General features: G+C 45.0%; 1 protein-coding gene across 1 annotated transcript in view; it reads right to left on the bottom strand.

Annotated features, from left to right (window-relative positions):
- LOC8043563 (small subunit processome component 20 homolog) overlaps positions 1 to 12,930 on the bottom strand; it is a 93,782-nt gene extending 80,852 nt beyond the window's left edge. The window contains exons 1-9 of the mRNA XM_029975530.4: positions 12,808 to 12,930; positions 12,526 to 12,676; positions 11,590 to 11,651; positions 11,431 to 11,501; positions 6,319 to 6,507; positions 2,526 to 2,610; positions 2,386 to 2,445; positions 1,624 to 1,701; positions 1,349 to 1,498 (exon numbers count right to left, since the gene is read on the bottom strand). Coding sequence (XP_029831390.3) covers positions 1,349 to 1,498; positions 1,624 to 1,701; positions 2,386 to 2,445; positions 2,526 to 2,610; positions 6,319 to 6,507; positions 11,431 to 11,501; positions 11,590 to 11,651; positions 12,526 to 12,676; positions 12,808 to 12,852 — 891 coding nt within the window. The 5' untranslated portion in view covers positions 12,853 to 12,930. The remainder of the gene's footprint in view (positions 1 to 1,348; positions 1,499 to 1,623; positions 1,702 to 2,385; positions 2,446 to 2,525; positions 2,611 to 6,318; positions 6,508 to 11,430; positions 11,502 to 11,589; positions 11,652 to 12,525; positions 12,677 to 12,807) is intronic.
- Positions 12,931 to 18,517: the final 5,587 nt, after the last annotated feature.

Raw genomic sequence — 18,517 nt, 5'->3', positions numbered from 1 at the left:
TCATGCACGGCTTGCACGAAAGCCTGTGCAAACTGGACAAAAGACAAAGCCACATGTTTCCGCAACAGTGTGGGGACGTAGCAAGAAAGATTGTTGATACTGAGAGTGAGCGTAGTTGGTCACGCAGCAGTGTGGTCTATGTAATCTCCACTCCGAATAGTGAGTAAGCTAGCTATGACTGCGAGGTCTTCATACTCCCGGAACCTCCATGGCTTGAGGAGATAAGAACGAACCTTCGAATTAATGCGCAATACAGTGCAATTCAGTTATAACGATATACCGCTTATAACGACCAGTTTATAATGTTTTTAGACCAGAAATGATCAGTTTTCAGACCAGATACAACAATAATCGGTTATAACAATTGCATTTTCGGGTTTTCCCATTATCGTTATAAGTGGACTGCACTATATTTTTATAGCGAAGTGTGTTGGGCCCTTGCATTTGGTCGGAGAAAAAAAATCCACTTAGGTGAGCCTTCAAAATAAGCTTTCCAGCCTCCTCGTCTTACGACATTCTCGCAACTCCAGAGTTTCGGTAGAGGGCGGCACTGCAAGAGCACACCTCTATGTGGCGAGGAGCAAAAAAGCACGGCATTGGCAATGCATAGATATTCAAAACTTCTAATGCCTCGCAAATAGGGTTTGCTATTCGATTCACAGCCTACTTGTACTGTTCGTAGTATTTGAGCTCTACAAATATTTGAAAGTTAGGAATAGTGTCGTCAGAACTCTCAGACTGCTTGTATCAAGCTTTCCTGCTTTGCACCGGCACTCTGGCAACCAGCTTCACTGCTTTGCACCGGCGAGCTAGGAGAAATGGCCGACATGTTGGAGCGCCTCGGTCAACTAATATAGTTTCTGAAATTTTTCTTGCTACTCTACATCAGCCTTCTTTTGGCTATAATTATAGTTTGACCCCCAATTCTAAAAAGACTGCGCTGGAAAAAGAAACCACAAGTTATATTCAAATAATGTAGTCATCGCTTTGCTTTCCTGTTACGTTGTTTTACTCAACTCATCTCATCAGGGCCTTTTTCATTTTTTTTTTCTTTTTTTCGTCCAAGTCTGTGAAAAGTTTCTCACGTAACAAAAAATTTTCCTTTTAATAGGTATACTTTCTTTAAAAAAAAGATTTCCAGCTGGGATTTTTTTAAAGTACCCACAACCAATTCCTATTAAACGTAAAATATTTGTATTCAAAAAGATATGAATTCCATTCACGGTATTATTTCAATATTCGTATTCGATTCATTGTCAAATTTAGATATTCGTACTTGAAATGCGCGCAAGTTTAATTTTCGCAAACCCCTATGCAGTACGACAGAAATAGCGGGCAAGCACGGTACCAGGAGGCACTGCCAGACGGGTGCCGACGAGCTGGGGGGCTGCCCGCAGAGGTGACCGGCCAGGGAGGTAAAGGTCATGCGGAGGACCTGCCGATTCACGTCCACGCTGCCCACAGAACCGTCCAGACGACGCAACGCCGGCGAAAGCACCTGCGACCGAAGAAACGTCTCGGGTCGCCTTTGCCGAAGGGAAAGCGCAACTCCGGGGTACGGCTGACGACGCCACCAACCGGACAACTGGACTTCCGCGAGGACCAGAGGAAAGAGACACTCACCGCAGCCATGCAGCTGTGCGTCTGTCCCTTCACTCCCTTGACCGCCTCGTAGAGCAGGCGACCAACGCCGTCGGCGTACTGCCAAAGTCAGACAAACGTCTCAGTCACGTGGCAACGTTATAACAGCGAGTATGCTCAAGGAAAGGGCCACAAAGACCGGTGGCCGAAGAGCAGCCGACCATTATGTGGCAAAGTAAGACAGCGACCAAATGCTGGCCTTCGTTTCAAAGTATTACTCAGAAGGTAAGGTATGGGGCTTTCCTAGAGATGTGGGTTGACAACAAATAAAATGGAAAGCATCGGCGTACTTTCACGCACGTAGCCCACACCCGTCTGAGAGAAACCTGCAGATGCTTCCCAGCAAGCCCGCGAAAGCCAATTGTCGTAATTTGTGGAAATGGACTAGCAAATCAAATGGCAAATATCCTGTACCCACCCACCTAATATAAGCACAATTAGTTTCACAAGTTGAGGATCTTCTTGGTAGAAGCTACATTCAAGGGTAGGACGTTTCCCAGTTATATGCAGAGAGAGAAAATGGGCATGCCGCCTTTAAAATAGGAGGCACCGTCAGCTCTGGGAGATTATTAACTTGTTATAGTTAAACAGAAGCTGTAACCTGCCGTAATGCAGAAAGGCCTGGCAAGTATTAAATATATAAATAAGAGTTTAAAAAAAAAGGGGAGAATGCACGCTTCAGACTGGCTGGACACCTCTACCCGCACAAGAGAATGAGTGACGCCTACGTCTTCAACCTCTCACCTGGGGGTCTGTCTCCAGGCGTTTCAACATCATATCCACAAGCTTCTGCTTGTCCGGCACCTGGGCAGACAGAGCGATTTCGATCCCCGTGGGTCACAACTCGAACCTTCGGGGCGTCAAGCTGAAAGGAATGCTCTCACCTTTCGGAGCAGGAAGCCAAAGCTCTCCGACGCAAAGTCTCTAACATACTTCTTCTGTTGGCTTCCCAGCAGGGGAACGTACAGCCTGCGAGGAAATCAATTTTTCCGTGATCATCTCACGCTACAGACCGTCATAGACCAAATTTCTGTTAAATCAGTATTTACTGTAGTCACTGACAGGATGAGACTGGCAGGGACCAGCTTTAGATGCTCCGCCTCAAGCACAAACTTCCTACCGTCGACGCCGCTTCGGCGTCTCAAGTCACGAGCGTGCACTCGCTGTAGGATGTGCAAACAGTGGATTATTCGAGGCGAATAGTGGTTTTAGCTGAATGCTTTAGAACTGAACATTGAATGGGTTCTTCGAGCCTTTCACTACCGTGGAACACGCTTGAACAAAAATTCGGCTCAACTCGTGAAGGATGTTCCCAACCTTCCACTTGTGCACTTCTAAGCTCAGTTAATTTTAATACAACTAGTACCGTAAAATACCGCAGAAGCCCCTGCTTCGTTCCAAGCGCCCCCTATTAACGTTTCCCTAACTTGGAATTTTTGCAAATCATGCGTCAAGTGCCCGATTCGACCGGAGGATTGCCTGTGTCTAGGTTAACCCAGTTTGCAGTGAAAGTGGGTGGGTACTACTACCCTTGGCATTTTAAGGTATGTCTATTCATAAATCTGCTTGCTATATGTAAATATTCTTTCTTAAATTGTAACTGTGACAAAAGAAATAACAAGCACGAACAATGAATGCGGGTTGTCAAGACATCGCTGCCTCACGTATACAGCAATCCCTCGTTATAACGAAATCACTGTTATCGATGTTCAGTGTGGTCCCGACCGAAGTGCACACATTTTTAACCGGATTATTCCAAGTGCATTGGCGGCCGGCCACACTTATTAAGAAGGTCGAGGTGCCAAAGCACACAAGCCTACATGGCGGCGCACGGAGACCACATGTTCCCTCCACCTTCTCCACCAAGGCAAACGGCAAACTGAGAAAACAAAGTAAACGGGTGACAGAAGGCAGAGCACCGCTTCTGATGCCAATGCGCCGATGCGGGGACGTGGGCAGGGAGCGGCGTCAACGTTCCGACGCTACTCCCGGCGCCCGCGGCCAGCGCTGCCCAACTCCTGTCGGAATCGAGGCCAAAGGAACGGTGGAGCCTGGAGGAAAATATTTCTTCGAGAGCCCCCGACTCGCGTGCCTGCGGCGTACTACACGCACACTTGCGTCGTATGGGAGATCGGGAGTGTTTACCGAAAGTCGCTTAGATCTGCGAGGTTAAGAAAAGCGGCCAGCCCAAGTCTGAAATCGCCTAAGAATTCGACATTCTGGCATCGGCTGTTCAACGCTGTCTACTGTTTCGCAAGACAAACAAGGAACATTGGACGGGTTCGAAAAGTTTCTCATGCAGGAGAAAGCACGCCCGTGACCTGGAGAGGAAGGGTTGCAAACCGCTTCGAGCACGTCAGATTTTCTCTCGCAAGCACGGTTGCCGAGCCGGCGCACGATTTCCATAGCTGCAACGATACCTACAGGAGTGTGTGAAAACATCTTGCCAAAGCCACCGAGGATAACTTTGATTTGTTCGCGCTTGTCGATGAGGACGTTCCCATTGTTGCTCCTGCCACGGATGCCGCAATCGTAGACCTTGCGTGCGGCAGGGGTAAACACAAAGCGACATCAGAGAGGCACCTTGAGAAATGCCGACAACTGGGGAGACGCAAAACATCTTTTGACAGCTTCGAAACAAAGTGGAGTGCAGCGGCGGTGACAGAATTCTTGAGATGCCTGGAGCAGTTCGAGAAGCACTGATGCCCGGATAAAATTATCGGCGAACTCCACTTCATTATTTTTTTTTACTCGGTCAAGCTGACGCGAGTTGTTCATAACCTAGGTTTGTTTGACTAAATATACGGTCAGAGTGTTCCGCAGTGTTCCCACCCACCTTCAAGGCTGCTAACATTGTTTTTTGGCTCTATCACTTTTAACGAATTACCGCTTATATAGAAATTTTTTGCCACCCATTGACTTTGTAATAACGAGGAATTACTATAGTCTTGCATAACTGCCCCGTTGAGTATGCTTCTCACCGAGCACCTGTGTACAGCGAGAAAGCAACACACGCTGAGCCACCAAGCTCCACAGGTATTGCTTGCCCGTAGTGCAAAAATGCTCGGCGAAAAGCGCACTCAACAAGCCTAACCCGCCGGGATCAACGCTTCAAAAAGTATGAAAATTGCAGTTCATCTCAAAGTGAATATCAACTAGCGTATTATTCAAAACTGCTATTATAAAATTAGAATATTTGCACAACTTTAATGCACAGCCAAGGCATGGCAAAAGGCAATGAGTGTGTGCAAGAGGCCAGGCATTCGAAAAAGATGCCCTGCTATTCTCATCTTGTCAGGACCTAGACACCATAGTTACGGGCATGAAATCTATCCAATACCCTTCAGATACTTAACAGATACAGTATGTGAAAACTGTCAAGTAGTTTCACTACTGGCTTAAAACAACTCCGGACCCTAAGGTCTCTGCAAGAACTTACCTAACAGGTGTTACACTACTGTTTCGAACAGCCCTGGAGATTCCACAACAGATTTTTAACTGTGCCTGTTCTGGCACTCGGATGAAGTTTTTGGCAAATAAAAGTTATTGCTAATGTTGTCGCTCTCCAACACACTTCAGCTTCCTACTATTTATAATTTATTCCAGAATAAATTATGACATCATGGCACCCAAACAAGACACACGCAGAGCGCTTTAGCGGAAGTGGGGACGGCAGAAAAGCCTGAAAAATGAATAATAAAGGAAGGTTTATTGCTTCCTGTTCCATCCTTCAGCCCTGCCCAAGAGTGTAATTGGTTGCAATATTCTCTCAAATAACACATTTAATACACTTATTATCTCTAAGCATGTGATTTTTTTTTACTGCGCTCCTGTGAGAAATTTGTGAATGGTGTTCTACTGTATGTGCAAGTTTACAAAGCCTTTAAGCTCCCCGTCCCTCTCCCCTTACACAAAGTAGCCAGCCGGGACAATTACCCAAGCTAACCTTTCTGCCCTCCTGCTCTGTCCTTCCTTCCTAACTGACAACTTTTCACCGTTTTGACTGTCGGAGGCAAGTTGTCGGAAACTACAAAAAATACAACTACTTCATTCGGCTTTCCACTTCTGCACAGTGCTACTAATTCTCAAAAGAAATCCACATTCCCATTATTTTAATCGTCTGCAAAATCGCCGAAAGCTCCTCAAGGCCTGTGCCCGTCTTCCAGACCGCGCAAAAGCATAGCGGAGAAGTCTCCGGAACCTGTATCCACGGCGCAAGAACCAAATAAAAAAACAATTGTACAAACTTGATCATGCTTACAAAGACTGGTAAGCACAGAACATGCGATAGGCCTTCCAGAAAAGAACCAGGAGGGCACTTAACGGCACCGCCTACCGAAGATTCACTTTCGCTTCCGACACACCCGCGAGATGATGCTACACGACTGGAAAGGCTGCAAAGCATGCGAACTCATTCACGCAAAGCGCAAAAACAACTCGCTCTTGCGTGGTCAGTACTACCACTGAGCCCGGACAGCTCTGTCGGCAAAGCACTTGGCTCACAATCTCAAGGTGTCGAGATCAAATCCTGCCGGGAAACTGGTCTTTATATGGTTCCTTATGGACGTAACGCCTTTTGGTGTCGGTTCTCCACTACAACCGGCCACTGCAGCCGGCCGTAACGGTCAAACGCTACGGAACTCCACGAAACACCTTTAAAAGAAACCCTGCACTGACCCAAAGACAGCGTCGATGTCCTCGACCATGTAGCGCCAGAGGAACTTGAAGAGGTACGCCAGGCAGACGAAGAGACGCTCGAGGATGTCCGTGTCCTGCGTCGCCAGGTGGCCGCACACCAGGCGCAGGACGTCCGGGAAGTAGACGTAGAAGTCCCTCTGCAGGTCCCGCGCCAGTGCAACCGTGAGCCTGTATGCAGAGAACCACCCTTAACGAGCGTTCTTTGGAGACAACGTCGACCTCGGCCGAATGCCTGGAACGCTTCTCTGACTGGTGTGTTTACCACCTTTCATAGTACCTTATTTCCCACCTATGACGTCATCCTTCCACATTGGCCAAACACTCACTATGACGTCCTTAAAATTGATTCTGCTTTAGTAGACGAAAATTAGAGTAATGTTGGGCTGTCTACTAGGACAGAGTTCGTTTAAAGGGAAGCTGAAGCGGTTTTGTATTTGAGTAAAAAACACTTAAATCATCATCATTTGGCCTCGAGGATTACTAATATCAATATTATTTTTCAATTTGGTAGAAGGAAGCCGCAAAAAATAATTTTCAAAGTACCACTGAAGCTTCTTCTCAGAACTTTATGTCATAAAAGAAGTCTTCGGAATCTACACACTCGCGCATCTTTAGCGCCTATCAAAGCTATGCATGCACACTCTTGCTATTCTCTAAAAGGCCAGAAAAAGACGTCACGACTGGTGTCAGTGCGGGGGAATATACCTCGAAAAGCTTGCAATTTGCACGCGCTGCCCACATAAGCGACACGCGTTTGGCAGACGAAAGATCCTTTCATGACGTAACGACTGGTCAAAGTTTATCGTGTCTTTTGTGTTTAGTTACATTTTCGATGAAAACAGACATGATATTCAGATTCACGGGATAAAAATACTCTAGAGTTCAGCTCTAACTTGTTACTAATGCGAAAGTATTAACTACCCATGAAGCAAAGCCAGCAGCATCTGTAACCGCAAAAAAAAATGCGAATGAAATGTCCATTCTCCCATTGGCCGAGCAAAACGGTTCCTAGGTAGTTGCCATTTGCAGCCGCTTCACGAGAGCGCGCGCTAGGCCGCTGCTCTCGTGTCAGGTGTTGCCAGAGGGGGGTGCGGGGCTTTTTTTCTTTCGAATTTGAGTCACTTCAGTTTTGCATGAAAGTGTGCGTCTCACATTCGCAAAGTCTCCTTTTAACTTTTAAAATTCCGGTTTGTGATGTTAGGACATATGCGGACGTTTAGGAGTTACAGTGATGTGATTGGCCTAAACCGTTTTGGAGCAGCAAAAGTGGCCTTTGGAGCAGCCAAAACAGTGTTTTGGAGCAGCAAAAGTGGCTTCTGGAGCAGCTAAAACAGTGTTTCGGAGCAGCAAAAGTAGCTTTTGAAGCAAATTTTCTTTGAAAAATTAAAATATTTGTTTCAAGTGCTGGACAAACGAAGGACACTTTGCTTGCCGCAATGAACAAATTATAGTCGTTAGACCACCTGGGAGTCTTTCAGCATGTAACTGAAATGCCAATGAGATGATACATTTTGCAATGCTTCAGTTAAATAATGCATATGTATGTACCCGCTATAGGTAAACAAGAACCAAACTGCACATATTAGGGAGTTTTAGAATAATGTATGCAATTTCAGCGCACGCGACGCGAGAGAGTTTTAGAATAGCGTTTTTCCGTCGCGACGCAAAAGCCCAACCATCTCGCGCTTGCGACGCCACCAAGATACAGTTACAATTTTTATTTCACACACGAAATGCTGTGACTTGAGAACAAACAAGTGTTTTGGTCCAGAGTATTATTTTAGATTTGTTTAAACGTGAGAATGCGACACGAGCGGTTGACTAGTCATATCTGCTTGCGTCGCCTTGGCAAGAGAGGTCACGTGTACTGACCTTCGCACATCGTACCTTCGCCGAGAAATGTTCGCGCGTCACAAGCATCAAGCTGTCGGTGATCGTTGCCAAACCGAGTACAATGTCGTCCCGTATTGAAAATTGCAGTCGCGAGGATGCCGCCAACGTCGCACTCACGACGCCGCCAAAGCAGCCGCTGACATATTCCTAGAAGCTGCCATATTTTTTTAACTCTGCTCGTCTTGGCTTTAGCCAACTTCTCATCACGAATCCTCCTTGGAGAAGCGCAGACTCTTTGCGTACGCACGCTATTTCCGAGAAATAGCGCACGCTAAAATTGCGCACGCAAAGCACAAAACCTGGTTTGCGTTCGGAGCATGCGCAGTGGCAACGACGCTAGTCTTTGCGCACGCAAAGCTTTAGCGTGCGCTATTCTAAAACTGCCTATTCAAATTTATTTGAAAAGGACCAGCTTAGTAGTAAAGAGCACAGCATTAGGTTGACCAGTTCTATAATAAATGGAAGCTGTCTCCTACTGATGAAACACGTAACTACTGCAGTGCAGTGCAAAATTGTCGCTCGAGCGGAGATGGCTGTTCAACCTAAACCATGCCACTCCGCTCCGTCGCCAACTCGTTCCCAAAATTGCATGCAAAATGTAACTGTCCAGCATACGACAAAAAACGGTTCAGTGGCACACGCTTGCCAGGCTGGCAGGTGAAATACAACAGAAGAAGAAAAAAGTACCTGAGCACATCAATGCCAGACATCGTGAGCCAAGGTCAAAAAGTTCTCGGAGCGCTTTGTGCAACGACTAGCTCAAGACAAACAAGTGTGGTGTGCGGGTTCAGCGTGCAGACATTGCCTTCTTCGCTTCTGCTCACCTCTCTTCACCAACTTTCTTTCGCAGCAGATTTTTTAAGTACTGGGGTCCCTCTCGACCTAAAGCCTACCGACGAGAGAAACCTAGGTAATCAATTCTTCGACACAGCAGTCTTTGAGCTAGAGGTATTTTTGTAGTAGCATCTTAAACAAGAACAGGAATGTTGATGAACATGCGGCAGTCCTTACGTTTCAGTTTAGGAAGCGCCGCGCAAAAACGATGTTTCGTTTCACAACTTGACGGCGTGGTTGGCACCCAGCACGCAGCTAGTGTCGGAGCGTCCGCACCACAGGTCGGCATTTTAGGTCGCCCTCACTCACCCTCACCCTCACAGCCACACTCACCCTCACCCTCACAGCTACACTCACCTTCAGCCCCTCAATCACCCTCACCCTCAGTCACACTCACCTTCAGCCCTTCACTCACCCTCACTGAACCTCACAGCCCTGCCTCACTGATGGCCCTCACGCCACTCACCGCCTTCACGCCACTCACCGCCCTCACGCCACTTACCGCCCTTGCGGCCCTCACACCCCTCACGCACTGATGGCCCTCACGCCACTCAGGCCAGCTTCAGATGGGGCAAATTCGCCCAGAAACTTTACGTTGCAACACCAGCAACACGGGCTGCCCGCAATCACACGCAGCAACCAATTGCTGCAATTTGCCATCGTCATCATAAAATTTTATTTTTCTTGCACTATTTTTTATGCATTTAAATCTTATTAATAATACTAATGCACCTTTCTGAAACAGTTTATTTCCAAAAAAACTATCGATTTCAAACCAGAACCAAGTCTTTCGATGTCATCATCACCGGCACGAGGTATCACGTGAAAATTTTGCGTCCCTGATTGGATGCAGCCGCTTCAAACGCATTCGAATCGCTCCGAGTTGCTTGCTTATTTCGAGCCGGACCCGATCTCAGCAATTCGTGTCGATCTAGGGAAAGCTAGAGAACAACCCGCCATTAACACCAAAATTGCTGAGAAAGATGCTCGATCTGAAGGAAGCCTCACGCACTCACGCTCTCATGGCCCTCACACACCTCATGCGCTCACCACCCTCACATCTCTCATGCCACTCACTGCCCTCACGCACTCATGGCCCTCACACCCCTCACGCACTCACCACCCTCACACCACTCACGCACTCACGGTCCTCACCCCCCTCAAGGCCCTCACTCACCCTCACACTCATGAATTTTCCTGGTTCAGAAACTCACTCACCCTCACCTCACCTGTGAAGATGAGGGTGAGTGAGGGTGAGTGAGGGCCCTCATGAGTGAGGTTTGCCGAGGTATGGTCCGCACACGCCCGCGTCTATCGTTGAAAATAGTTTTTTTTTTTTTTAAAGACACGAGACAAACGAGAGACGGCGGGAAAAACCATGCAAGGACAGGGTGAACGACTGATGCAGGATACTTTGTGTCGGGCGGCCGCTTGCGCCACCTAGCTTACGCATGCTCAATTACGGTACTCACTTAGGTTTTGGTTTTGAAAGGCGACCGAAATTGGTCCTTTGGCGCAGGCTTGGCACAGATTACCCATATTTTGGCAAAAATGTGGCAGGATGTAGCAGGGTTAGCCCCTTGGCACAGTTTGGCGCAGCAATCGCATCACTGGAGTTAGGAATGTCGGATGTGCAACATTAAGCATGATAGTTCTGTTTAGTTTCATTCCGACAGAGGAAAACCGCGAAATAATGCTAATTAAAAAGCAATAATATTTTGTTTTGGCACAAACTACTTGTAAGCCGAGAACGGGATTCCTATAATGGCGAGGAGTGCTTTAAAGTACTTGTCAGTCAATGTTTCAACTGGAAATATGAAATGAAAATCACGTTATCCAGAATGTACTGCATCATTAGTCACTTGCGAAGTAGATTGTGTCAATTCCTGGTCGATCTTCTGTTTTTGAGGCAAAAAATATTGAAGAAAACCACACTCACAAAGGCCAACGAACGCACATTTACCATATACTCTGCACCTCGACGTTTCCATCAAACAGTGTAGTACTACCGCTGGTAGTACTACACTGTACAATGGTAACCGCACGGCGTCCATTTGCAATCCATGGACCCGCGGCCCCGTCGCACTCTCGCACATGCGCAGGAGTTTGCCGAATCTTTGCCAAACTTTCCTTTTAAAGTTCAGCAGATTCAGTCCATCACTACTTTTTAGATAAATCAACATACTTGTGTTGGCAACTAATAATCCTCGTCAAGACGTTGAGAGAAGGGGCCATAAAAGGGCGTAACCAAAACATCTCGTCGCCAGTAAATGCGACGCATTTAAAAGTAAGCTTCGTTCCAGCCGAGGAACCACTTTCGGTTCGTAGAAAACCCGTCGACAAAAAGACGCCACGCTGGCATACTCAAGCACGGCATCCAGGGCCCTGTTGTCCAGGTTGGCCAGGTTCTGCTTGAGAATGTCCACAATCGCTTCCTGCAACACAGGGAGCCGCTCATCAAAAACCCTTCCGACATTGGGTGGCTTCACTTTTGAGAGATAACAGAAAATCGAAACAACTTGCCTTCCGCAGCACAATCTGCGGCAGGGTGTGAATGTCCCCTCCGATGTCATAACGCAACTTGTCTGCAGAAAGAGGAAAGTTCTTCTTAGCGAGCCGGTCGTGAACAGCGCCAGTGACACGAGAACTTTGCATCAGGCGACCGGAATACGCCGATTCAACCCACTCCGAGCAGATAACTTAGGAAGCAATGCACGGTGGGCAATGCGTCTACTATGGCAACTAACAGGAGGAGGACAGCAGGGAGGTCTTTCAGTTGCACACCACTTCAGTGCCTCGTGAGCTTCTAACGTGTATGCGCAGCCAAAGCATGACAAAAACGGCTATGAGCAGCACGTGCTAGAGGTTAGGCAACCAAAATACAGGTAGTTAAAACTGGAGACGACGGAAACAAAGAGACGGGACAGCAACGCGTCACTCTATTTTCGTCATCTCCAGTTATAACTATACGTAACTTAAGCCAGCTTGCCTGTTTATTAACATTAACGTCATTAGTCCAAAATATGCCCTGCCATTTTCATCTTGTCAGTGACTAGAGTAGACCTTTCGCTACATTACCTAAGCTGAGAGTGTAGTTACACGTGCTGGCATCTGCAGCAGTAACTGTTCTAAAGCAAAAACATCAGACGAGTGACACTGTGTGTGCATTTGTCAACACCCTGTTTGATTCACTCTCACACTTTTACACCGAAAAGGGAAGTACCTGCAGCGCGTGAACCTGAGGTCCCAGCATTCTCCTCAGCGGTTAGGAGATTTGGACAAAAGGCTTATTGTATGTGCTCTTTAACGAAAATCGTTTGGTTTACATTGGGGCACATTGCACTGCGATGTCTGCGACATAACGCGTCTCCTGTCGAAGGTCGCGCTCAGAGCGAAAAGCAACCGAAGAGAAACATGCGCCGGTGATGTTTTCCGCCCTAAAGCGAAAAGGACTCTTACCGAAATCTTGGGTACAGTTCAGCTCTGCCCACTTGTTCAGTGCCTCCTCGAAGAAGGTCTCGCTCTCGAACGGCGTGTTTCCCCTCCTCAGGGCCACTCGGTGGATCACGTCCACATTGATGGACGAGAGTCTTTCCGAGAATGTCTGGAACTGCACACAACAAAACAGCGGCGGTTGATATCAACGGGCCGGCTCATCAGACGCTGGCTTCTGGAGATTTCGATAGGTCGGCTAAGCATGCGGGCTAGTTGACTCCAGTTCGCCTCAAGGAAGAAACTTACCCTGAACGTGTTTTCACGCTTGTGTTTCACTGGCTTGTTCTTCATTTTCACGTCCTGCTGTCAGCCGCTACCAGAGAAAGCATCCACGTGCTACAAACAAGGCAGGCGCCATGACGCACTCTCCGGATTGGATTGGAACGGGATGCAACTGGCTGCAACTAGCTTGTGAGTAATTAACAAAATTATTTATTTTTTTGTTCGTAAGCCGTATTTAATATATTCGAATAACGAGTGCGTGCAGAAAAAATTGAAGTTCAATTATAATGTAATTAAATTCAAAGGTATGGCACCTGGAACGCGTGAAGTCCGTGAAGCCTGGAGAACCAAAACTGAAACCTGAAAGCAAAATGCTGAAATGTTCCACACCATTTACACGAAGAAAGTGACAAAACATTAAAGTTTGAAAAAATAAAAAGCGCATGCCGCTACTTTTTTTAAGCCTCATCATAAAAAAATATAAAAATAAACGATTATAGGATCATGCATCTTTGCGCAAGTTGAGCATTTGTTGTGGGATGGCAAGGTCCCCTAAAAACATTTACAAAGTCGTTTTCACCAAAAAAACAAAAAAAAAACAATACATAAATATAAATTGCCGAACGCTCGTTCTCCGCCCAAAGGTAGCGCTAGAGGTCCGAACTAGACTGGAACCAGATGCCAGAGTTTCAGCGCGAACCGATCTTTTCATTCGAAAGTTGTGAGTGATTTTCTGAAAATTGCAATGGGAAAATGGCGGCCGACGGAGCTCTCGAATTCATACGTGGAGCTCTATGGGGCCAGAACCCGAAAACGGGTCAAAACGGGTCACATTTTCCCATTCCTATTTTCAGGAAATCAGTCAGTGACATGTCGGTCCGTGCAGAAACTTTGGCATCTGGTTCGAAACTCTAGAGCTACCTTGCGGCGGTGAATGAGCGTTCGGAGATTTAAAGTTAATTTTTGCGCTGGGAAAAAAAACTGTATTTAAAATTAAAAAAAAAAAAAAAAATATATATATATATATATATATATATATATATATATATATATATATATATATATATATATATATATATATATATATATTCCCCCTCCCCCCGCCCCATTGCTACGCCCAGTGGCTACGCCACTGGCTGACGCTATTCATCCCCGTATTTGTCAGACCCACTGTCAGACCCGTTAACCGCCATCTTCCTAATGAAACTTTTTTAAAAAAAATCCCTCATAACTTTTAAAGGAGTCTAGCGGCAAGCATCGCGTTGCCGTGGTAATTTTGCGAGGAGGTTTTTCCAGAACTGACAGAGGAGAGCGGGTGCGCGTTAATATAAAAAATTGGAAAACTATATGTGTCCTTATTAGAGTCCTGCTAATTAACCGAGATCTTAGATGACCAGGGAAGTTCAAGGCGGCAGCCTTCTTTTCGGAAGGCGTCCAAAAGCTTGTGCCAAGTTGTAGTAATCTATGTGATGACAATGCGGAGAAGTAGCTAGAATATTCAATACATTTTTTTTTATTTATTCATTCGGAATGTTCTAAAGGCCTTTTGGCATTGCATTAAAAGAGCTGTACAGCTTAACTTAAAAAAAAAAAAAAAAAAAAAAAAATTAGAAGGTTTTTTTTTTTTTGTTACGAGGAAAATGTTTATAAAGTGAAGGGGAAAAAAAAAAAGAACTCGCATTGTGCCTATAGCAGGGTGTCGAACCGGAACCGAACCGAACCGAAAACCGGAACAGAACCGTAATTTTTAGCCGAACCGGAACTGAACCGAACCGAAATCTTCGCCGCCATCTTGGAACTGAACCGGAACTGAACCGAAAAAAAATATAACGGTAACCGGTTCAAAACGGTTCAAAGTATTTTTTTTTGTTAGTATTACAAATTTATTATTATTGGCACGTGTATTCCTCTACGTATTGATCAAATCGTCATATACAGAATTGCAATGTATAATAAATCCTGGTTTTTTGCGGCGCTTTCTTATTGGCACTATGATTAGCCATGTGTCACAATGTCACGTGACGTCATGATGTCAAGACATGCTGTCAAGTAATGTCAAATTACGTGACCCCGTGACGTCACGTGACTCACCGCGTTAAGTCGATTCGAATTGAGGACGTCGCTAGATCTATTAACGTTGTTGATACCGTGACGTCACATGACATCACAACTTCGCACTGAGAGTCACGTGACACCATGATGTACCCGATTGTCATGATCCCGAGTCAAATGCTCTGGTTCATGACAACCAGTGTCGCCAAACATTCGGGTAACGCTCGTGTTCAACTCAAAGATTATGATGGGCCCGAGTCCCACTAGAGCTAGAAACAGAAACAAACGAAAGCGACAAGCCTCAGACATATGCAGCATGTTCGCGATGGTACCTTTATACGGCTTTGAGTTGTTCGGTGCTCGCGAAGTTAGCACGAGTGTTTACAAGCCTGCAAATGGTACCATCGTGTGCATGATACTCGTGTTTGAGCATAGCCTTCTTTATTCTACAAAGCGTGTCAAATCGCGAAATACTCTGGTTTAAGGCTAGCCGCTGTCGTTTGTTTCTGTTTGTCGCTTTAGTGGGGCTCGGGCATTATAGCCCAACTAAAGTTATATCTGAAGATCAGCCCATGCTCTCTGCTTTGCCAACCCTGCGTATGACTATGATAAACACTGACGGTGTATATATTAGGATCAGATCACGTGGCTGATAGTTCTAATTGTGAGTTGAGCAGGGGAAAGCTGTTTCATATCTTTCTTTCGACTGTCTGCCATTTCGCGGAGGGGCAAACTAATGGATGCTTTTGCAAGTTATCAACGTCAAGGATTACAACTTAGCGGTATTTATTGAACTTAAGGTAAAAAAAAAAAAAAAAAAAAAAAGATGCTGCACGACCCATTTTACATGTATGCACACCATTGAGGCTCCCAAACATGTTTTCGTTATTGCTGAACTGCCTCAGAAAGTTGTCCCGAGAATAGAAGTGTTAAAGGGTCTAAATGTGACGTATTAGTCGGACGTTACATGGATGTACGGGAGGGATACATGAAAAGAAAGATCCTAGTGGCCTCACGGGGATAGCCGAACGTTGGCAGCCGCTCTAAGTCTCACAGGAGTGTCGCTCTCAAGTTCTCCAAGTTTCGACCGCCCAGTATTTTGTTTAACCTTCACAGTTTGGTGCAAAGTTAAAGCAAGGAAGAATTACTGTTAACAAGTGACACAAATATAATTGTCGAGTGAACACCACTCAATACGGAGCAGGCAATCCCTGAGGAATAAAAAGTATCTTGAGGAGCAACTAAAAAAAAAGGGAGTGGAGAGGGGGGTAGTTTTAAAGCATACTGTGTCGTAAAGATTCCTCTGCCCCACATTTTCGGCGCAGACTAGAAAGCGTGGCATGGAAACGATAGTGACAGATGGGTAGTTGGTACAACTTTTATTTGTAAAAACACTCTTGCCAGAAAGCACGTTTTCGTCGTGCCAGATACTCGCGCCGTGCCTAACGACGATGTACCAACAAGAAAAATGTGTGCCTCTCAAATACATAGCTTGCACTGAGCGCGAAACTTTTGCAGCGTGCATTTTGCCAAACCGGATTTGATTTTCTCAGCAAGAACAATTCGCAATGACAACCAGTACCTAGTGCGATTACGTCACGTGCAAACCATGTTAAATACTTCAGCTTTCTGGTAAAGTGCGACATTCGCAACACCAGCAGTAGACGTCCAATGTGTAAAGTTGTGTAGTATTTATAGTAGTCACGCGATGATATACGGCAGCCTAACGAAATATTAGAGCACATGACTGATAAAGAACAGAGTCATGAAGTAAGGTCTCAAAACAAGTGCACGTAAAACCTAAGATAACATTAGCCTCCCGAGGTAGTATCCCGCGACGTTTCGAGCTGAGGCAAGCTGATGTCCAAAAGTGATTTATATTAGGATTCTAAAAAATCTTTGTTTGCCCTGCGCGGAATCTGTTTAATTAGGAATATCATTTTATGCACTTCTATGCATTTCTTTTTGCAGTAAAGCGTTGTGTAAGGGATTATTTAGAACAAATTGCGTGTCATCTCCTTATTTCTGCACATTCGTGTATTTGCCTTCCGATATATCATGTGACCACAGTGTTTTTTGGCATGCCCTGCAACCCACTATTTTACACTGCAAAACAGCTAACAAAAGCACGTTGCCGAAGACACAACAGCTGGCGTATTTTCGAGTATCGTCCTTCCGTGTCGGTCTCAGGCGGTTATGTGAACTTCATAAAGTCAAATTTATCGATGATAATAAAAATATACTTAATTCCTGTCTGAAGATTTGGCAGCATAAATAGAAGATTCTCACCTCCAAGATATATAAGTAAATGCGCCTTTAAATTATCTGAAAGATGTTCGGCAAATATTTTTCGGCGCTTTTATCCTCTATAGACACGTTATAGGTGATTTTGAAAAGCTTTAAATAATGTTTTTTTTTTTATTATTTTGAAGCTAATTTAAATAACTATATGTGTTCCTCACGCATATATAACTTCTCAAATATATAGAAGTTTGTTATCGCGTTTTTTATGTGTTTCTACTATCGCCTTTTTTTACTGGAACGAATGGTGGAACTATGACGATTGCACACTTAAACTCTCAGAAAGTGTCCAATTAGGTAGCTTCCGAATTGAGTAGAGCATGAAATACCACTTTGTTCTATTTAACAAAAAATCATCAATTAGCGAGGGTGATGCTTATTTGCAAATTAAATTGACCTGCATTTTGTCAAGAGCAAACCTCAACATCCAGGCTATGCCAGTTTATCCAATATAAGAAAATGTTCACATGGGTAAGCACTGTTTTAGGTCAGATTCGATCTCAATACTAAGGTGCTCATAGGTTAGAGTGAACAATTTCAGCCTCTCCTTTTCGCATGATTCGTCGCCCGCATCATGGTGCTGAGAGCAAACAATATGCTAGTTAGAAAAACAAGCATTGCGATTGTCGCTTAGTGTTCCTATAAAATATAGACTGGAAGGACTTGTCCCGTGACTTTCGTGACATTTTGAAAATTATATTCCCTTAAGCTTAGTCGTCTCGTCATCATATATATATATTGTGAAACGTATTCCGTAAAACACATTTCATGATATATATGGCGACGAGGTGCCCATTTCATGATTGTATTCACTGTAATTAATTCCTTAGTTCAAGGGCGAAACCACGATTCAACATCTAATACTGCGATACAAAGTTGTACCAATCACGGGTATTTTAGGCAACCTACTTCACTTCCGAAAACATTTCGATTCAGGTACAATATATGTGACTCTGGTAAACGAAGGGATGTTGAGTCGTATAAACACGACGTTTTGTATGTTACTGTAGATTTTCCTTTCTTGTTGTGTAGGAATAAATAACAGAATTATATAATTTTGGTATCTGAGAATAAAACTGAATTGAACAAACAATAAAAAAAAAACTATATACTGTAAACGGCTATTTTTCGTGGGCTCAATATTTCGCGATTTAGGTCAAAGCTGAAGTTTTGGAATAATTCGCGGGTTGTAATTTTCTCGACGCGGTGGAATCTCAATATAAATTTCAATCTGTTTGCATTTTACCGAAATTATTCGCGGGACCCATTTTTCGCGAATTGTAGGCGATTCGCGAAATTCTCAAAAATAGGTCCTCGCAAAAATCAGATCGTTTACAGCAGTTAGTTTCACGGCCTAAATATATTGACAGAACAACGCGGA

Source organism: Ixodes scapularis, unplaced genomic scaffold (genome assembly GCF_016920785.2).
Source record: "Ixodes scapularis isolate PalLabHiFi unplaced genomic scaffold, ASM1692078v2 PGA_scaffold4__175_contigs__length_147842914, whole genome shotgun sequence".
Classification (NCBI taxonomy): domain Eukaryota; kingdom Metazoa; phylum Arthropoda; class Arachnida; order Ixodida; family Ixodidae; genus Ixodes; species Ixodes scapularis.
This window is presented reverse-complemented; position numbering and strand designations above follow the sequence as displayed.